This window comes from Hoplias malabaricus, chromosome 2 (genome assembly GCF_029633855.1).
Source record: "Hoplias malabaricus isolate fHopMal1 chromosome 2, fHopMal1.hap1, whole genome shotgun sequence".
NCBI lineage: Eukaryota > Metazoa > Chordata > Actinopteri > Characiformes > Erythrinidae > Hoplias > Hoplias malabaricus.
The window spans coordinates 82,503,511-82,526,721 of NC_089801.1; the positions used below are offsets into that span (position 1 = coordinate 82,503,511).

The window sequence follows — 23,211 nt, forward strand, 5'->3', positions numbered from 1 at the left end:
TTATTTTTTGACATTTTAGGGGAAGCTGAGCTTCCCTTGCAGTCTTAGAGCAATCGCCTCTGGTGTACCTAACAATAAACAATGTACTCTGGACTTGTGCTGAACGAATTAAAATTCATACTTCACTCCCTAAACACACTGCATCCCTTATTCTTACATGTGGGGACCTTAGTGGGCCATCACAATAAGCCTTGTAATGTGTGAACAATTAATATCTGTACTGTTCTGTATTGGTTTGACATCATTAGGACCAATAATGTGAGAAATTTATAAATTTATATGATTATTTTAATCATTATACAATAAATGACAGTAAATGGGCACAGGGGCAAAAACAGTGATAATCGGCTGCGTTTCTGGCTTAATCTCAACAAGTACAGTTAAGTAAATAAAGGTTATGGATGTCATTTTTTGGTTTCTTTTGTTACATTAGGACTCTGCAAATGTACCGATGAATATACGTTTGGTAACTGGCGAAAAAAGCGGAATTCCGAATCTCAAACGAATGTCGAATATGAAACCAACTTTACCACAGTCTGTAACTGATATGCCTCGCAAATACCTTCCCTGACTTCCACCCGATCATAAAAGGTCTGCTTGAGTCATAATAAACTTGCCATTGCTTTCTCTGCAGAGAATTCATTATACTGAGCTCTTTTGGTGAACTTCAGGGAAGCTTGACTGGTAGTAATCCTGTTCTAATTCTTTTATTTTTATTTCTAATGTTTTGGCCTTCTGATAAGTCTCTGCTTAGCCATAAAACTGGTGATGTTAATTATCTGGCCCCTGAAAAAAAAGGCCTTAAATTCTTCACACCTGGTACTAGGTTTTATTAGAGGTCGCAAGACCTCTAAACAAAACATGTGGTATTTGATGGTATCTGCCCTTCCAATAAACAACCAGCCATTTAAACTTTTTAGTAGCACTGCTTGCTTGTCGAGTCTTAGCAGTGGAGCTATATTATTTTTTAGGGTAAGCTTCTTTGTACGCTTTGAAAGCTTTATTTTAAATAGCGAACATAAAGCAGCGTCTTTCAGGCTCCAGATTTTTGTTTATATTTATTGGTTATTTCTTAAGTTTTAATGTGTATTGAAATATTTATAAAAAATGGTGCTAGTGTGGACAGTGTTTTTTTTTTTTTTTTAATTAGGAGAATCCATATTTAAAAATGTTCATGTACATGTGTACTCAGCCTGATTTTAAGGAGATCAAACGTAAAAATTAACACATCTTTGCCATAATTCAAAAGAGCTTGTTTTGAAGAGCTATAATGCATTGGGGCACATTTAGCTGTTGCAGAAGCTAACTGTCAATGGTAACACTTTAGTGTTGACAAACAGAAAATCAATTAAATTCTTCTACATAAACCTTTGAGAAACTTCTAGACAAAAACATTTTTAACTTGTATTTCACATTATTTCCAGTAATATAAGATGGCAAACATTCCACAAGTCTTGCTTGACATTCTTCAAAGCTTAGGGGGAAAGGAACTTAAACTGTTTCAGTGGAAATTGACCAGTGGGGTTGAAGGTTTTAGGAGCATTCCCAAGGCACTTTTGGAGAATGCAGACAGACTTGACACTGTGGATCATATGATTGGGAGTTATGAATTCTCTGGAGCTGTTGAGATCACTCTGTCTATTCTGGAGAAGATAAACCAGAACCAACTGGCTGAGGAACTCAGACTCAATCTCAGAGAAAGTAAATATGTAACATCTTTGTCCATCTCTGTCTAATGTGATCAATTTACAAAATATTGCTTACAAATGACATTTTTATAGAATGTAAATCACTGGATAAAATAATATTCTGTAGTCAGATACATAATAGTTTAATATGTTTAATGCTACATCACATTTATGTGCTGCTGCATTGCAGTGTTTCAGTTTTTCTGAATGTTTTACTACTCAACCAGTTGCAAATCAACTTCATCACTTGTAGAATTACAAATGATTTCTTATATCTTAAAAAAACGTCCCTTTGTCTTTTAGGTGGCAACATATTTAAAACGTTCACCTGTAAAAATCCAGTATGTTCCCCCTCTAGATCTCAGACTGAAGATACATTTAGCTGTCTACCTGCTGGTAAGTGACATGTTACAGATGTTATTGACTATCAGCCTTGAACATTACGCTCACTAAGTTCCTAAGTCTTCAGGCTTACACTGAACAAAGACAGTGGATTTGTCCCAAAACCTAGTGAGCTGTTTAAACAGAGATCATTTAGCTTCATAGTTTGCGAGCTTCCGACACATCGGCCATCCCAATTCTTAGACACCTTAAATATGCTACCTGCTAATATACATTAATATCACTGACTTTTAAGGCAGCATCGAACCATTCCTTAGCCACTAAAGCAATTCCATGATGCAATGCAATCACAACTCCCATCTATTTTGCCATTCTTTCAGAGCAAAATAATAAAATATTAAGGCAGCTAAGGTAAGCTGAGGAACATGCCATGATGCAGTTTCATCAAGTAGAGAATCTGAATAATCTGCCTTATATGGATAGATGTCGGTTAGAAAACTGCAGACTTAAACATCTACCTGCGTAGTCAGTGCCTACACAGACAGTCTTTGGCACAGACCTATTGTACGCCATATATAGGGAGTCCACAATATAGGATTGTGATGACTTACAAAAAATACGAAAACAAACACAACACACAAGGCTCCAATGACATGGACCTCTGCAATTTCTGAAGCCATCAAGACGGATGAAACATGTACCACAAGAAATGTCCACTTGTCACTACTTACATATTTAAAGCAATGCTCTCATTACAAAGATATGTATTAATAGTGTAGTGAGAGTTTGCCATGTATTAAATTTCCAATGCTTTCCGATTTTCTATTGCTGTATATTCTGTTGAAAATTGATAGATATATTTAAAATATCTTCCCACAGTTTAAGAATAGATACTTTTTCATCTTATCTTCCAACAGATAGGGAACAATGTGATATCACAAGGAAATTAAAAACAAAATTTAAAGTCAAGTTGGCAAAGCTCTATGAGGGGACTTCATCAGAAGGTCATTATATGGCCTTGCAAGATATTTACACTGAACTATATGTCACTGAAGGCTGCACAGGTGGGGTGAATGTTCAGCATGAAGTGAGGCAAGTGGAAGACTTTTTCCCCAAATCTGAAGAAATCCCTGTCAAATTTAGTGACATCTTCAAAGTACAACATGATCAGAATATTCTTGGTACAAAAGTACTCACACTGGGAATCGCTGGAGTGGGAAAAACTGCCTCTATACACAAGTTCATTCTTGATTGGGCTGAGGGCTATTCCAATCAGGATTTAGATTTTATTCTTTTCCTTCCTTTTCGGGAGTTGAACTTGATTAAAGAACAAGAGTACAGCCTCTGGGAATTGCTGCTTTATTTCCATGATGAACTCAGTGATGAAGATGCAACAGAAATCCTAAGTCAAAGTTGTAAGGTGGTTTTCATACTGGATGGATTGGATGAAAGTAGAATCACTCTCAATTTTAATCAAATGAAAATTTCTAACATTAAAGAGAGGACCACACTTGAAAAACTAATAACAGCCCTTGTTAAAGGTGACTTGCTTCCCTCTGCTTTTATTTGGATCACCTCCCGACCAGCAGTAGCCTATCAGATCCCACTTCAGTACTTTGATCACGTGACAGAAGTACGTGGATTCAATAATCAACAGAAGGAGGAATACTTCAGGAAGAGAGTCAGATATCAGGATCAAGCCAGTATGATGATCTCACACATTAAACAATCTAGAAGTCTCCACATCTTGTGTCACATACCAGTCTTCTGTAGGATTTCTGCCTCTGTGCTTGAGGAAATGTTGAAGGATGGCAAGGATATCAGCAATGCTCCCACAACTCTGACAGAAATGTACACACGTTTTCTGTTGTATCAAATGAGACAGAAGTGTGAGAAATACAGTAGGAATGAAAATAAGAGCAGTACATTTGATACATTTAAAAGAGACAAATTGGGAGCACTTGACATACTGAAGCTTGGAAAGTTAGCTTTTCTTCAGTTGCAGAAGGGAAAGATCCTATTCTATGAGAAGGATCTGAAAGAATGTGACATTGATGCTGAGGAAGCTTTAGTGTACTCTGGAGTGTGTACACAAATCTTTAAGAAGGACGAGACAGTCTTCAGCTTTGTGCATTTGACTTTCCAAGAGTTCCTAGCTGCCATATTTGTGTTCCTTACATTTACTCAGGAATTCAACCCACTTATTCAAACCATGCTGGAGAAAATTAAATGGAATTTACAGCATCGTCTCTGTGACTTACTCAAGACAGCAGTGGATAAGGCGATGAAGAGTAAAAATGGACACTTGGACCTTTTTCTTCGTTTCCTTTTTGGCCTCTCACTGGAGTCCAATCAGAGACTCATCAAGAGTCTACAGCCAGAGATGAGCATCAGAGAAGAGAATCTGAAGGACATAGTAGACTACATTAAGATAAAGATCAGGAAGACAAAATCTTATGAAAAGAAGCTCAACCTCTTTCATTGTTTGAGTGAACTAAAAGACAACTCCCTGACAAGTGAAATCCAGAACTACATGAATTTAGGAGACCTCTCAACACAAAAACTCACATCTACACAGTGGTCAGCTCTGTTGTTTATATTACTGATGTCAGAGGAGACCCAGGAGAAGTTTGAGCTGAAGAAATACAGACCATCAGATGAAGGATTGAGGAGACTACTGCCATTGGTCAAAAACACAAGACGAGCCCTGCAAGTATAAATTATTATTTATTTAAAATTTAAGGAATCCTTATGGATTCCTACACCCCAAAGCTCTTTAGGATTCTTTAATGCTTTTCTTTAAAAACAAACCAGGAATTCTATAACCATTTGCATAATGAAATGGGTCTTGAAATGTTGAAATTGTTTTCCGGCTTAATGAAAAATATCTTTTATTTGGTTTCATATAGCACAAAATGGTTCTGCTATTTTTACAATGTCCAGCATTTAGCAATAGCTGTATGATATATATATTTTTGGGGCTTTATAGAACCATATACAACCCATTCTTCATCAATATAAAGAACATTTAATCATGCAAGTGCTCTTAAATCAAAGATATTTCCTAAACCATAAAAGCTTTTAGATCCCTTTTGTATTTCTAGGTCATTATGTTCATTAGGTCAATGAGAATTATGGTAAACAATCTCTTTTTATTTATTATAAAGTTTGGACAGCTGCAACCTCAGTAAAGACAGCAGTGAAGCACTTGCATCAGTTTTCAGCTCAGATTCAGCACTGAGAGAGTTGGACCTGAGTAAAAATGACCTGCAGGATTCAGGAGTGGAAAAGCTCTTTGCTGGACTGAGGTCTTCACACTGTAAACTGGATAAACTCAGGTCAGTGTTCATTTATTACTGAATGTAAATTTGTATGGCAACTGTAATACTAACAACTAAATTCACACAGAGTTTTTGTTCGCATGAAAAGACAAATGCAATTTTCAATGTAGCAGAACCTTCACACCTGACAAAAGTCTGATGCACTTTTTGTTTCCACACTCTGAAGATGCTGGATGAGGAAAATGGGATATATTCATTGTGTAGGTGAAATTATAAATGTACATTTTACCTTAAGCACTGTAACTAAATGACACTGACTGAATTCTCCCTGGGCGGCATGGTAGAGCAGCATGGTAGTGCAGCAGGTAGTGTCGCAGTCACAAAGCTCCAAGAACCTGGAGCTTGTGGGTTCAATTTGGTGTTTTCTGGTGCCCCCTCCTGGCTGTATTCCTGCCTTGCGCCCCATGACTCTGGGTAAGTTCCAGACCCACGGTGACCCTGAACTGAATAAGCAGTTATAGGCAATGAATGAATGAGTTCACCCCAGTGTACAGAACAAAACTGAAAATTCATCAACTCATTCAGCTGTACAAGGAACTGTTCTGAATGTGTTTCTTTAGATCAGTGGGGGAAACTGAGGGTCAGCTTCTGTGTATTGCTCCTCTAATTAAGGAAAATTATATTTTCTTTAACAGGCATTTTTTGTAGTATGTGCACCTAATACCCTAATACAAGCTTTTTAAGCCAGCATCAACCTCCTCATTTGTTTGGTCTGCAAACCTGACATCGGAGGTCTGATTGGTCTGCCTGATATTAATGCATCCGTAAATGCAGTTAATAGAACATGTTCTAATTGAAAATTTGATGCATTATCACAGTCTGTCAGTTTCTGACTTGTTGTTAAAGACACAATTAACATACGTGTGTTTGTTTTCAAAACTTGACAAGCATATTTTTCATCCATAAAATATAGACTCTGTCTAAATAAGGTTTTTTAATGTAAATTAGTGTTATTTGTCAGTTCTTTAAAAATGATAGTATCTCAGATCTCTAATAGCATCTAAAATAAAAACCTGTAACTGGCTCTTACTGTTGCTATCATGCCAAGGGCTCCATTGCTCCATTACTAATATATATATCTCCATATTTTGTGTACCTCTGCAATTATCTTCCCTTTGCAGATTGGCTGGCTGTAATCTCACTGTGAAATCCTGTGAAATGATGTGCTCTGCTGTCAAAGCAGCAATTTTTACATTGTCAGAGCTGGACCTTAGTGACAATGACCTGAATGATATAGGGGTGGAAAAGCTATCTGCAGTACTAAAAATCTGTAAACTGGAGAAACTCAAGTGAGTTCATTTCTTCTTAATTGAATTTGAGATAATATTTATTTGAAAGAAAAGGTAATTAACAAAAACATGGGGAGTGAAAGCACACATGGGTACATTTTACTATTTACCAGTTACTTGTATGGAGATTACATTTCAGAAATATTTACCTTATGAAGGCTGGAAAATTGTAATCTCAGTAAACAATGTTGTGAAGCATTGGCATCAGTCATGAGTTCCAATTCAACACTCAAAGAGTTGGACCTGAGTAACAATAATCTGGAGGACTCAGGAGCAAAGAAACTCTGTGCTGGACTGAATAATTCACACTGCACACTGGAGATTCTCAGGTGAGTGTGTTGACAAATTATATCATGTTTCAAGGTTTGAGATATTGTTCATTTAAATTAAAAATTTTCAAACAGTTAATACAAATAGTTAACATTATTACCAGTGTTGCAACTGAATTTAAAATGCAAAAATATGCAAATCAAATCTTACTTAAATATTACTGAAATTAAATTTGAAATCCTTTGAACTTTAATAAAGATCATTATATCATATACACCTGTTGTTACAGTATGTCCTTAAATAGGAATATATTGTTGTAGTTTCTACAGAACTATAATTAGACAAATTCAACACCTTTTATTTTAAACGTACTGTGAAGTGAATTTATGATGATTTTCTGAAATTATCACAATTCATAATCTCTGAAATGTTTCTTGTTGTTGCTGTAATATATTGGATACTTTTAAAGTATATTGTAAGAAATGATTTTTTTATCCCCATGCAGACTTTCTAAATGTAACCTCAGTAAACATTCATGTGGATCTCTAGCATCGGTCTTACAAGGAACATCCTCCATGAAAGAAATTGACCTTAGTAAAAATTGCTTGCAGGATTTAGGAATTAATATGCTCTTTTCTGGACTGAGTATATCATCCTGTAAAATGGAAAAACTGAGGTGAGCTGTCAATCAAATCATTGTAGATAAGCCAAATCAATATAACACTTTAAAATCTGTAAAAACATATTAGAGATTTACTTATTATTGTTGCTTATAGAAAGTCACCAATATATATGTTAGGGCTGAAAATGGAATAAAGAAAATCTATAGTTATAATTAACAACAATAACAAATAATAGCCAGTATTGTTTAAAATAATCATCATGCTTGTTCTACAAATACAATTTCCAGAAAGGTGGGGACACATTCCATAAATGCAATAAACACTGAAATCTATAATTTGTTAATTCAGTTTAATTCTATTTAACAGATAAATAGACAAAAATTATGCTATTAATTATGGTCTTAATTCCATTTGTTCAATGTAAATAAACTTATAAATTGATGCCTGCAACACACTCTTGAAAGTCTCCACAGTTGATACAGGACAACCAGATATTGTGAGGGGATACAGTGATGAACGGTTTCTCCTAAAGTCCACATTCATCTCCACCGTCTTGTGTGTGTTCTGACTGCACCATAGGACCACCAGTTTCACCTCCTGTTGATATGCAGACTCGTTGCCATCTTGGATGAGTTGCCTGATGTTAAACAGTTCTTAGCACTGGAGTGTCTAATCGAGATTGTGTAACCCAAAACACAGAATGTAAACAAAAACAGAAAATACTACAGAGAGCTTTTCCAAGGCTGACACTGATACATTTTGTAGTTTTGTGCTGAGAAAATTTTGCAACTGCTTGACAATTATCTCATTAACTTTGACACAGAGTGTGAAATCATGACCCATCTTTACTTGCAAAGTCTGTTTCATTGGTAGATGATCCTTTTATAGCTCCTGCTTATTGCAGAAGTTCCTAAGTGTTCCATACATCAAATTCTAAATTTGTTTTATTTAAAAAAAATAAATCAAGTGTGTCAAGTGACATGTTTGTAGATGGATAGGCTGTGCAAATGTGTTCATAGGTATGAGTGTGTAAGCGAACACATAACTTTAACAGGATAAAGCAGTTACAGAAAACTTGAGACCAAGATGGCGTCGCGATCACACCGCGAAGCTCAGCGTCTTACCAGTTTTAGTAATATTATACTTATTTACTTGGCTATCTCCAGTTTTCTTGCACAAATAACTCTTGCGAACTATGTCTACGACAGACAGACACTTTTGGAAATTAACATTCACTGCACAAACCCTGGATTCACGCATCAGTTCAACTTCAAACAGCTTCCACCAGAGATGATCCGAACACTGGGTCCAAGCGAGTCAATGTTGCCGACCGGAAGGACCCGACGCCGGCGACGCCAGCGCAAACAAATACAGGGTAAGCACGGTGGCTTACGTGCTAAGCTAAGGCTAAACCCACACCGGTCGGCATTACCTAGCATTTTTCTCGCGAATGTTCGCTTGCTGCCGGGGAAGCTGGATGAGTTAAAAATCTGGACCCTCACACAGAGCTGGCTCAGGGACTGTAGTTTAATGTTCTTCACGGAAATGTGGCTAAGGGACGGTGTGGTGGAAATGGAGGGACGAACGCTGTTCAGAGCTGACCGGTCAAGCGTGACTACGGGCAAGACCCGCGGCGGAGGAAACTGTATCTACATAAACAAAGCGTGGTGCACGGACTCTGTTGTTGTGGAAACCCACTGCTCTGCAGACCTGGAGTTCCTGATCATTAAATGCAGACCCTTCTATCTGCCCCGTGAGTTCAGCTGTATTGTTTCAGCCGTAGTCTACGTGCCTCCTGATGCTAACGCTAACTTGGCTATGGAGTGTCTCTCCCATCTTGGACTTTCCGATCTTCTTTTTTTGTTCCTGCTTTCCAAATACACTCCAGTCATGCAGAGGATTAAGCCTTCAACCAGAACTGTAAAGATCTGGATGGATGGGGCTGACTCCTTCCTTCAGCAACAGTTCCAGCACACTGACTGGAGTGAGTATGCTGCCCGAGCCACCACAGGCTCACACATCCACTTGGACACCTACACTAACTCTGTCCTGAAACACATCAACAACTGTGTGGACAGAGTGACATCACAAAAGACAATAATAACATTCCCTAATCAGAAGCCCTGGATGAACAGAGAGGTTCACACTCTGCTCAAAGCCAGAGATGCTGCCTTCAGATCAGGAGACCGGGATGCATACAGCTTGGCCAGAGCTAACCTGAGGAGAGGAACAGCTATAGCCAAGCACTGCTATAAACGCCGGATTGAGGAGCACTTTACCTCCTCTGACCCTCGGCAGGGAATACACACCCTGACTGACTATAAAACAGCTAGCTCTGTTCCATCTACCAACAGTGCTTCACTCCCTGATGAGCTGAACAACTTCTACGCTCAGTTCGACTAGGGCAAAAAGATATCTTCAATAAACAATCCTCCACCAAACGACAACCCACTTGTACTTTCCACTTCGGACGTCAGTCGCATGCTGAGCAGAGTGAATGCACGAAAGGCAGCTGGCCCTGATGGTGTACCTGGCTGTGTGCTAAGAGCTTGTGCTGTGGAACTTGCGGGTGTCTTCACTCACATCTTTAATGTTTTGCTTGCCCAGGCAGCTGTACCATCCATCTTTAAGTCTGCCACCATTGTGCCTGTGCCTAAGCACTCTACTGCTTCAGACTTAAATGACTTTTGACCTGTTGCACTCACCCCAATAATTTCCAAGTGCTTTGAAAGACTAGTTCTTTCTCATCTAAAGTCCTGCCTGCCTGCTATGCTGGAGCCACACCAGTTTGCTTATCGTAGCAACAGATCCACCGAGGACGCTATCTAAACAGTGCTACACACTGCACTAACCCACCTGGACTGTCAAAACTCATATGTGATAATGCTGTTCATCGATTTTAGTTCTGCATTCAACACAGTGATTCCGTCTATGCTGATATCCAAACTCAACCATCTGGGTATCAGCACATCACTCTGCCACTGGATTGTAGACTTCCTGTCGAACAGACCCCAATCTGTTAGATTAGGCAACCTTCATTCATCAACCATCACCTTAAACACTGGCGCTCCACAAGGTTGTGTTCTGAGCCCGATTCTGTACTCTCTCTTCACCCATGACTGTGTACCTGCCTATGGTTCAAACACCATAGTCAAATTCTCAGATGACACCATGGTGATAGGCTTGATTACAGACAATAATGAAATGGCCTACCAGGATGAAGTACAGCATCTGTCCTTGTGGTGCTATAACAATAACCTGGTACTAAACATGCTCAAAACAAAGGAGATAATTATGGACTTCAGACGGACTAGGAACCAAGCTCATGCCCCCATTTACATCAACGGAACTGCAGTGGATCAGGTGTCCAGTTTCAAGTTCCTTGGTCTCCACATTTCCAATGATCTCACCTGGTCATTGAACTCCTCCGTCCTCATCAAAAAGGCGCAGCAGCGCCTCTATTTTCTTTGGAGTCTGAAGAAAGCTCACTTGTCTCCCAGGATACTGGTGAACTTTTACCGCTGTACCATCGAGAGCATACTTACCAACAGCATCTCTGTATGGTACGGCAGTTGCTGTGTTGCAGACCGCAAAGCTCTCCAGCGGGTGGTAAATACAGCACAGCGCATCATAGGCACCGAATTACCTACCATCGAGGACATCTACTATAAACGCTGCCTGGGCAGGGCAAGAAATATCGTCAAGGATGTCACCCACCCAAATCATGGACTTTTCAGCCTTTTACCATCTGGCAGACGTTACAGGAGCCTCCGTTCCTGCACTAACAGGCTTCGTAAAAGTTTTTTTTTTCCTGAGGCTGTTATCCGGATGAACACTTTAAGGCACTTTAAATAAACATTGCACAATCATTTCATTGCACCTTCTGTAAAGTTGTATTTCATTCATCCTTCAGTACATAATGCATCACCTACACAATGTTACTTTGTTTACATGTTTTATATTTCAATATGTACATATGGTTACTCTAACTTCCATAATCACAATGTCATATCACAACTGCACTTTATGTAAATTATGTAAATAATGTTATATATTGCACTTCTGGTTAGATGCTAACTACATTTCATTGGCCCTGTACTTGTACTCTGCACAATGACAAAGTTGAATCTAATCTAATCTAATAAATGAATGAATGAATATTTAACTTCTGTACTTAATGTAGCATACTTACTGTGCTTTTGTAGACTATCTGGCTGTAATCTCAGCTTGAATGCCTGTGAAACTTTCTGCTTTGCCTTGAAATCAGCAAACTCCTGCCTGATTGAGCTGCACCTTTGCAGCAATGTACTTCAAGATGCAGGTGTGAAGCTGCTCTCTGATGGATTGAAGAATTCACACTGTAATTTGGAGACACTCAGGTGACATTGCTGTGAAATCATTACATTGTGAGAAACAAGCAATATTATGACTCTGTGCATATATCAGAATGATATAGCATCATTTTTGTTTCTACGCTCACTGTCCTTTCACTTACTTCCACAGCCCACACATGAGCATTTCTACCATTCATCTGATGCTCTGCATACATCATTAGCCCATTTCGAGCCTGTTCTGGACCTCCACAACACCATTACACAGCAGTTATTAATGGCTTGTGGATCATGATAGATAGATTGATAGATAGATACTTTAGCACTGTAGCCTGATGTATGTGATGGTGGTGGTGTGTTAGTGTGTTATGGTGGTAGGAAATATAATTTTCTGGCTAGAATAGATATTCTTTGCACTGTAAGAACCTTTTGATGTATTAAAATATACTTTCAATTATATAATAATTTTGATGAATAAGATAACTTCACATTAACTTCCCTTAGTCAGAAAAGGGCTTTTGTCTAAACTTGTAAAACTAAGATATTTGGATAATTAAACACTGGCATTTGATTAGATAATTTGTGCTGACTGCAGACAATCATTAACATGTTGATCATTAATAGAGCTACTAATGTTGATTCATTACCATCACTGAAATGATAAATTCAGATTATTTCCCCCTTTTTCCCCTTATAATTCTCTAGATTGTCCGGTTGTATGATCACAGAGGAAGGCTGTGCTTCTCTGGCCTCAGCTCTGAGTTCCAACTTGAAAGAGCTGGATGTGTCCTACAATCATGTGGGAGACACTGGAGTGAATCTGCTCTGTGATAGGCTGGAAGGTTCACAGTTCAGACTAGAAAATCTCAAGTACGAAAAAATAAATTGTTTTTGGCAAGGGAATTTTTGTTCACTTTGGACTATTACAAAAAGAGTAGAATGAATGGGAAAACAGAGACCAACCCAGCAAAAATCTCCTTTAGCTACAGGCATAAAAATAGAGAGTACACCTAACTCTCAAGTACATCAATGTGGCTAATTTTTGCATCATTAGAGTCCTTACATGCTGCCTCCTTCTCCTATTAATACATGTGCTGGAAGCCACTGGGTACACCTGCTCCAAGTTCCATGCTATTTTCACATATAGCCTAGTAAAGCACATATTAAATTGACCTCTCTTCTCATTTTTATTTCTCTCAAAATGCTTATTTCCCCCAAAATGTTGTATGATTCATGAATGTATAATTTCAGTTTAGGCCTAGTAACTTGTATTCTCATTATTTTTAGTAATTATTTTAGAATTGTGTGTAATGCATGCAAATTACAAATATTCAAGCAAGGCATTCATAGTATTCATAGGGTGGTACTTGGAGGTTTTGGTTTGATAATAGGTTGTACTTGCTCTAAAAAGTTTGAGAACTGCTGATTTATAGACATGTTATAATCTGTTTAGCCTACACACAATTGACTACAAGAAACTTAGTACACACAATTAGTGCAAAAGAACAGGAATTCATGCATGTTTATGCATGTCAAGGCTTGGCAGGAGAAGACAAGGAGGTGGAGGTACACACAAATAATACTTTAATTACACAAAACCAAAACAAAACCAACAGAGAATACAAACATAATAAACTGCATAAACTAAACAAGACTTGACAGGAAGACAGCCATGAACCAGGGTATGAACACAGAGAGACAAGCACACATTTATGCACACAAGAACAGACAAGAGAGCACTGCAGACAAAGGGGTATGAATGGACAGGACAAACAAGGAACACCTGGAGACAATGAGACAGAGGTGGGACTAGGGCGGAGACAAGCACAACATAAAACAGAGCCATGTGCTACATGACCACATGGTGGGGAAAACAGACACAGGACATACAAGACAGGGCCAGGGCATGACAAAGCATTTAATCAATAGCATAATTATGTTTGTTTAAATTGATTGCATGATTTATTTTAAATGAAATTCCTGACTTATTGATTGGAACATAATTTTCCATGTTTTGTAGACTAGCTTTCTGTACACTCACAGTTGAGTGCTGCAGAACACTTGCATCAGCTCTACAATCAGCAAAATCCACACTGAAATATCTGGACCTTAGTAACAATGATCTGCATGATTCAGGAGTGAAACGTCTCTCTGCTGGATTAAAAAGCTCATCCTGCAAGCTGGAGACCCTCAGGTAAGCTTTATGTGATTTAAATTCTAAGTGACTGAAAAAAATAATTTTAGTTGTGAGATCTTAGCAGGTCATTTTCACATCCAAACTTGCTTGTCTGACTTGAATAATTCATTTTCCTATGCAGATTATCTGGTTGTATGATCACGGAGGAAGGCTGTGCTTCTCTGGCCTTGGCTCTGAGCTCAAACCCTTCACACCTGAAAGAACTGGATCTGACCTATAATCACCCAGGAGACACAGGACTGAAACTGCTCTCTGTAAAACTGGAGGATCCACAATGTAGGCTGGAAAAACTCAGGTCTGTGATATTAGCCATTGTTTACATGCAGCTTGATAATCTGATAAAGCAGTTAATAATCTGAATAATTGTTAAATTTTAATAGAATGCATTCACATATACATTTCAGTGGAAACAGAGTAGTTTATTTGAGGCCAGTCTGATTACAATTTCTATCTGATTGAATGACCCGGATATTCTTTTCAATTAATTATTAAATAAATGTCAGTATTGAATTATGTTCCCCAATCAAAGTACGGTTTCCACATGAGCCCCACTTGTGCAATAACATCAAGCAAAACAGCAACCACATTGTTACTGGAATGTTCTGCATAGGTAATATTTTGTCAAGTCACAATTCATTCACAGATGCATTGTATTATCATTATTGGGTGTGGCATCAAGTTTGTGTCCTGACATCATCTTCTCATCCCTACTTTAATAAGAACATGTAGAGCACATTTTGCTGAGTCTGAGAAAATTTGGTAACTGAATTTGAAAATTTGAAAACTCTGGTATCACACTGCTTCTCACTCTATACTCATATGCACAGATTGGCTCTCATGGTATTGTGTACAACATGTGCCTCACATTTGGATCAGATGTGCTTTGTCTACCGTGGTTTGTTTTGCTAACTCTGTATTTCTACATTGAAATGAGCATACCTTCAAGATAAATAAAGACAATCCAATTTCCAAAAAAAAACAAAAAAACACCAAAGTGTAAATAAGAATAAAATGCAATGGTGTGCAAATCATTTAAACCGCATATTGAATGTTAAATTTATACAGTTGAAAAGTTTGTCTTTTGGGGGCTTCAACACATCTTAACAGGTATTTATATATTAATATTGAATGGCTGATATTCAGCAACAAAAGCAGCGACCATTGGTAGCAAGTAGTTGCTCATTATACTTTTGTCTACATCTTACAAATGTTGCGTTTTTAACATAACAACATATTATTTATCATCAGTTAATTTGTGTTGTTTGATGCTTTTCTGTGGAACATAAAAATGTATGTTTAAATACATGTATATGTTTCTCTGTTTTAGGGTAGAACATGCAGGGAAGGCATGGATAAAACCAGGCCTGAGAAAATGTAAGTTTACATAGTCCTAGTTAGTGTTTTGTTTGTCATTATTTCACCATTTTACAACATAGTGTTGTATATGTTTCCTTTCCTAATTTTTTTTGTGCTGTGTCTCTCCTTAATGTTTATTTCTTTATCTTCATTTGTGTTTGTCACTTTTTTGTGCCATTTTTTGTATGTCTCATTTCATCTTGTGTGCAGATGCCTGTGAGCTCACACTGGACCCAAACACAGTGAACAGAAATCTCTCTCTTTCTGAAGAGACAAGGAAAGTGACATGGGTGAAAGAAGAGCAACCATATCCTGATCATCCAGAGAGATTTGATAGTTGGGAGCAGGTTCTGTGCAGAGAGAGTCTGACTGGACGCTGTTACTGGGAAACTGAGTGGGATGGATGGGCTTATATAGCAGTGACTTATAAAGGAATCAGCAGGAAAGGAGATGAGGATGACTGTAAGCTTGGCTGCACTGATATGTCTTGGAGACTGTTTTGCTCTCATATTGGTTACTCTGTCTATTACAATAAGAAGGGCCCTGATCTCCCTCCTCCTCCCTCCAGATCTAACAGAGTAGGAGTGTATGTGGACCATGAAGCTGGCACTCTGTCCTTCTACAGCATCTCCACTGACACAAACACACTCACACACTTACACACACTCCACACCACATTCACTGAACCCCTCTATGCAGGGTTTCGCGCTTGCATTGACTCCTTTGTACAGATCTGTCAGCTAAAATAGTTTAATTGGTTGTTGAGAAAAACTTTTAGAGGACATACAGTAAAACCCTCATGAAAAGCACGATTTACGTTATTTAGCTTCTTTGCATTTATTGAAAAGCTTTCATTGAATAAAATCACTTAAAAAGGCAGATTTGTCAAGAAAAATGTTAAATGATTTTCTAATACTCTTACAAGTTTCTCATAATGAGGAGATTTCATACACTGGACAAATTTAATATGCTTTCACTTTAAGATAAGACCAAATTTATCTTAAAGGTAATTGAAACATGTTCCAACTGCTTCCTAAAGAATAGGAATGTGTGAAGCATGGAACTTGACATGATTTGTGCAAACTTTCATGCTGTTTGCATTAATATAGTTGTGAAATCTGAGAAGCTAGAGCAGAAACAGCAACGAACTCCTCGCAGTTTAGAAAATTTTACTGGTTTCAAAAAAGGGACTTTGGTAAACATTTCAGTGAAGTACTCTGTGACAAACAGTATATTTCACCTTACTATTCAATATAGTCAAAATAATATTATTTCCTTAAAAAAAATAAGCGGTATGAGCTCAGGTAAATGAGGCCTGTAGGCCATGTACAAATACAAGTCCAAAATTTCGCAAGAGCAGAATTTAGTGTTGAGTGTTAGCCAAAACATACTTTGAAAGAGGGTTACTTGGGCTGGGCTGTTTAGAGCTTCAGATAAAAACACAACTTATTTTTTAGGGATTAAATTGAAAATAAATAAAGTTATTTCAACCCAGGGTAAAGAAAACAGCAGTGGCGGATGCTGGTCTTTCAATGAGGAGAAGCTCAATTTCGGCCTACATCATAAAATGTGTCAGTTTATTTATACGTAAATTCTACCCTCCATTCCTTTCAAGAAAATGATCTGTGACCCTGTCGTACCAACAAGGCGTCTTTTCCAGGGACTTGACTAGTGTCCTCTCAATGGCCAGCGGAGCTAGGCTGCTTAAACGGCCTTGGCCCACGTGAAGTGTGTCCGCCTGTGAGTGCTTTGTGACGGTGCAGGGGCTCAGCAGCACCCGCTGGACAGAAACTGCGAAAGAGTGATAGAAGTCAGTCTCCAAACACAAGCAGCTACAAAAAAACCCACCAGAAATAGAAGCTCGATTTGTCGCTAGTCGTTTTAACAAAGAAAATGCCGCTAAGAGGAGTAAAGAAAGTCTCCGGTTCAACTCAGAACAGAATGAAAATGTAATTCTCCCACAGATCTCTACACCAAAGGATCGCTGATTCGCTCATTTCGCTGTCAATCAAAAAGGGATTCAGCCTCAGACAGATCATCCAATCATCATGCAGAAGCTGAGCGTCCGGGCCAGCCGAGGCCAGCCCAATGCCCCATAGACCCCCAGAGACGCTGAGCGTCCGATGGGCGGGACAAAGCCCAGCATTTATCCAATCTCTCGTCTCGTTTCGCTGCACTTCGCTGCTTCGCAATTGAACTCTGTGGACGCTCAGCGTCCTCACTGTTTAAAGCACCGTGAAGGGAATGATTGAGAGGAAAGCCGCGTCTTTACCAGCGATAAGAGGCTGAATCTGAACAAAAGTTGAGCGCGTCGTAGCGCATATTTATTCAATGACATGTACACACAACAGTATATATTTGATCACTTATTTTTTGACATTTTAGGAGAAGCTGAGCTTCCCTTGCAGTCTTAGAGCAATCGCCTCTGGAAAACAGTGAATATAATTGGATGTAGATTCCAAGGTTTGTGGCTCTATGATTGGTTTTCCATAGAATCAGGTAGGTTACAAATACATTGTTAATGTCTTTTTCTGCCACGGCGTTTATAGACATACCTGTGCTCAGGCCAAACTCAGGGGTCACATCCCTCTTTGAATGTTGATAGATCAGCAACACGCACAGTCAAAAACATCCTTAATTCTCATTGAGACACATCAAGTGTTATAATATTGAGAATTGGTGTCAGGATTCAAAATCATGGCTGCAGTACTAAGACCTGGTGCTGGGTTTTATTATGTGTATTTGTTCGTTTTGGTGGATGAATCATGGTGCAGCACTTAAATTATACATGCAGGTCCATAAGTCTATTTCCAATGTTTCTGAACAAAGAGTATAAATATTCTACTGTAATTTCCACATGATTTGGCATAGATTCTTAGAAACGTTGTTTAACCCAATTAGCAAATTCTGATTCTCCTGGGAGAATCTGCACGAAAGACAAGTACTCCAACAGATATTATGTAGATCAAAATATAGCTTTCACAAACAATGCATCTGAAAAAGTCAAAGGACCCTTCTAGCCACTAGAGGGAAGTACAGATATTCTTTTCATTAATAAGACATTTTATATTGTTGTTGTTCTTGGTTACAATGTAGACCATGACTTATGGTGTTTTTTCTTGTCACAGAAAAAGAGACATTTATTTATTTAATTTTGGTTATTTTACTTTTTAAAATTTCTTTGCTAATAATGATTGGACATTTGTTCTTTGTCAGTTCATAAAAACACTGTACATGAATGCTTTTTGGACACCTCTCATTTTCAAATATATTTTTAAATTCTTAAACCATTATTTAGAGCTGTTGTGAAATTTTAAGTTGAATTTGTAAATTCTTGCCAAATGTTTATTTGAAAAATAAAATCGAATATTTTACTGCACTACTTACTTCAGATTAATTTTACCATTCAGAAAACTTACCATTATTAACTGTTTATACCCAGAGGATATTTATTCTTGTAATTACTGATTCTGAATTGTCAGATTAACAACAGTAAGTCAAGTTTCCTACACTGTTATTTTAAAATATGAGTGCATTTAAAATAAAGAACAGAATGAGCCTACAAATGACAACTAATAGCTCATATAGAGCTAAAGAGTTTCCAATTACAAATGTGTTAATAAATATTTAATTTATTTTAAGGTAATTTGCTTTTATGCCTGTTGCATACAGCACTCATTTTATTTCATCTGCAGTTTTGTTCTGAATAAAAACACAGAAAAAGATTATCTTAACCAGAAGAACAGAGACAATGCAGAAAGAACATAATGCTAAACTTTGTGTTTACTCACATGAATAAATTCAAGTTCAGAGGAAGCTGAATCTGCAAAGAATTTGTATGATATATTTTACATATTATACATAGTTATATGCCAGAGGAACACTAAGAGAAACAACCTCTAGAGAACATGTTGATAAATTTAGAGTTTATTTATTGACATTAGTATATTAGTACAAATTATGGCACATTTAATATTTAAAATTTTTGTTTCCCTGGAAATTTTGTGTTTGAAATATACAAATATATATTTATAACTTCATGAACATGTTTTGAAGAGCTCATAGACCTATTCTAAATTGTTTAAAAATATGTATAATATGGATAAGCGGTTACAGATAATGAATTAATGAATGAATGTACCCTTAAATGCACCTTTTAAATTTTGTTATATTATTTCCAAATTTTAAAAATTAGCCATTCATTCATTGTCTGTAACACTTATCCAGTTCAGGGTCGCAGTGGGTCCAGAGCCTACCCAGAATCACTGGGCACAAAGCGGGAACACACCCTGCAGGGGGTGCCGTTCCTTTGCAGGACGACACACACTCACACATTCACTCACACACTCACACCTACGGACACCTTTGAGTCTCCAGTCCACCTACCAATGTGTGTTTTTGGAGCATGGGAGGAAAAGGGAGCCCCCGGAGGAAACCCATGCGGACATGGGGAGAACACACCAAACTCCTCACAGACAGTCAACCGGACAAGGACTCAAACCCACAACCTCCAGGACCCTGGAGCTGATATATATGTTGTTGGCTACGCCCACCCATCCAATGTTTACACAGGTGAGGGCTGGTGCCAGGGTGGTTCTATGCAAATTTCCTTATTGTGACATCACAATAAGGGAGCATTCCAAATGCCTAGTAAAAGCATATGATTCCAGACACCAAATTATTTCAACTGACTCAAAGAAAATGGATGGATTTTTTCATGCTTGGAGTGTTTAAAGGGGTAGTAGAGACCTCAAAAAGTCTTTTGCATAATATGTCTCCTTAAATATTTGAACAGGCCAGAAATATTGTTTTATGAATTAATGATATAAACACTAATCCTGCATGAAATAAGCTGAAGTATGTTATATTTTGAGGATGTGCTCACGTCACTCAGAAAATAAAAAAGGGTAATTTGATTAGTAGAATCTAAATGTTTTTATACACAATTGTATGTAGTCATGGCTGTGAACACACAGATTCTTGTTTTGAGAACAGCATGACAGAGATTCAGGTTGGACCAGATTTAAAGTCTGTTCTGGGGACAGTTGGAATTTTATCCTGTTGCCAGAAATAGTCTCTTCTGATGAGATATTACCATTAAATATGAGGAAGGGATTTTACATTTAAATGCTGTTTCTGGAAAAACAGGAATCTTTTGCAAAACACAGTAAAAACAATGCTATGATGATTTTTTCTTAGCTTTAACTAACAGATAAACGTTTTAAAAAGATTTCTTAAGTTTTAACTGATCAACTTTGTTGTATTATGTTTAAATAATAAATTCCCACTGTGTTACAACACTGCTCCTTTTAATGATACTGTTTAAATGTGTGGGAAATGTGGATACTATTATTGACCATTCTTGCCCAATACAAGATTTAAGCTTCTCAACACTCTGGTGGCTGAGTTCTAATTATTCTGTTCACTGTGTCACACTGTGTGAGACAGACCTAGACTACAGGCCGGTCAAGCACATGCATTCAACACTGTTGTAGCTCAAGCAGGATGAGGCCTGCTCCCTTTGTCTGCGTGGGTTTCCTCCGGGTGACTGTCTGTGAGGAGTGTGGTGTGTTCCCCCTGTATCTGTGTGGGTTTCCTCCGGGTGACTGTCTGTGAGGAGTGTGGTGTGTTCTCCCTGTGTCTGCTTGGGTTTCCTCCAGGTGCTCCAGTTTCCTCCCATGCTCCAAAAACATATGTTGGTAGGTGGATTGATGACTCAAAAGTGTCCTTAGGTGTGAATGTGTGAGTGTGTGTTACCCTGTGAAGGACTGATGCCCCCTCCAGGGTGTGTTCCTGCCTTGCGCCCAGTGATTCCAGGTAGTCTCTGGACACACCGCTACCCTGAACTGGATAAGGGTTACAGTCAATGAATGAATGAATGAATGAATGAATGAAAATCTACATTGACCTGCATTGAATGTTAAGAAGGATTATCCCCTGTCAATTTGCTATTTTTGGAAGATGCATGTTTTTAATTGGACAGTGATGATATTAGTTGCCCGTACCTTAGACTTTTGATCTTTCCTCTAACAGTCTGGATGGTCTATTTTATTGACAGGGATAACCCTGATTTTGTTATTATACACATTAATAATAGCTCAGCCATTTACCAAGTCACCTTTATATAACTTACGTACACTGCTATTTCACTGCATGGGTCCGGTTCCACACAACTCGACTCAACACGGCTCGGCTCACTTAAAGCTTGTGGTTGTTCTATACATTTTCACTCTTATTTTGCAGCATATTTAAAGCATTAATTTTAATTTTTTAAGACGTTGGTGAGTGAAATTTGTCCCATTTTTCTGCAGTAACAGACTTTACTTGCATCCATGATGATTTTACAGTATTTTAGTATATTACAATTAGTGAGGTCAGTTACTAAGGTTAAAGGTTTAGTTGTAGAACACAAACATTATTCCTTCTCCTCCCAGAATAACTGGATGTTCCAGAAAACATAGCAGTTTGTTGGGTGTAATAATACACCTGTAGCTGATACTAAGCATTGGGCTGCTTAGTACTTAGTATTTATAATGTATATTGTTAGAACTTGGACTCCAGGAGGTAGTGAAGAGTAAGAATTTTATTGTACAGTGTAAAATCTCTATGACTCTCCAGTGTCCTGATACCTCACTATGCTAGGTGCACAATCCAACAATAAATATAATATTATATTATATTAAATTTAAAGTTTGAGTTTAAATCCTAAGATTCATAAATGTGAGACTAAAATTACTATATGTAATTTGACCAAATCCAAATACAATGTTTGCAAGAGGTGCTTGTCACGGTATGCAAATGAAATGTACTCCAACTTGTTATTCCCTGTCTCTACAAAAAGGAAGTTACCAACACATTAAGGTTCAGTCCGTGTGTGTGTGTGCATGTATGCATGTTTGTGTGCACCAGTATAACACTCCTGATTCTTAAAATGGACTTGGACCTGCTCAGTGAAGACTGAAGACAAAAGAAGGTAACACTATTTCCTCTACATCATCGATAATTTTCCTGTTGCTACATCCACTGGAATAAATTATATCTGATAAGAAACACTACTTTTATTTTGTTGTGATATATGGCATGTATAAGAATAAATCTGGAATATTATATCTAGTGTAAATGGTATTTAATTCCACTTTTATTTGGGTGGGAAATGCAACATAAATTTGGTCAGATTTAAATGCCAGTACTCCCTGTAGGACTAACACAGATTTGAACCCTAATCCTAACCTTAGACTTTGACTTGATTTTTAGGTTTTCCTTAAAATAAGTGTCAAAGTTTTTGTTGTCTCGAAAAACTAAATAGGAATAATGACTTGCCAATCAGAGTCCTGTCATTTACTTCCTTCAAGATATAATATTTCAGTGACGTAGTTTGTGTTAAAATTCTAATGCACGTAAGGCATTTTTCACAGGGAGAAGACAGCTGAAGTGTCAGTGTCCAGCTGTGTGTGGACACAGGGCAAACACCTGCATGATGGAGCGTCATAACTCCAGCACCGAAGCAGAAACCCCTGAACCAATGTTAGTTTCCTCAACTACAAAGGAAGGACTAAGTCAATATATGTTTTTTATAATTTACACGAATAAAAAATAAATAAATAAATAAATAAATATATATATATTTTTATTTTATTTATATTATTAACAATATAACATTTTTTATAATCACTTTCCTCATGGTGGACCTCAGCTACTCAGTGCCCAGAAGTGTACCCATGGAGAGCAACCAGCCAGTGAGTGAGCCTCCAACAGTCAGGACTGAGCCTGTGCA

The 23,211-nt window shown here is 37.8% G+C and overlaps 1 protein-coding gene across 1 annotated transcript; it reads left to right on the forward strand.

Annotated features, from left to right (window-relative positions):
• Positions 1–1,433: 1,433 nt before the first annotated feature.
• LOC136678654 (NACHT, LRR and PYD domains-containing protein 12-like) lies at positions 1,434–16,237 on the forward strand. The gene is made up of 13 exons (XM_066656741.1): positions 1,434–1,701; positions 1,992–2,084; positions 2,948–4,739; positions 5,198–5,368; positions 6,493–6,660; positions 6,819–6,989; positions 7,436–7,606; positions 11,759–11,932; positions 12,590–12,754; positions 13,905–14,078; positions 14,203–14,376; positions 15,409–15,455; positions 15,648–16,237. Exons 1-13 carry the CDS (start codon positions 1,434–1,436, stop codon positions 16,184–16,186), a joined length of 4,107 nt encoding a protein of 1,368 aa, XP_066512838.1. The 3' UTR covers positions 16,187–16,237.
• The last annotated feature ends 6,974 nt before the right edge of the window (positions 16,238–23,211 follow it).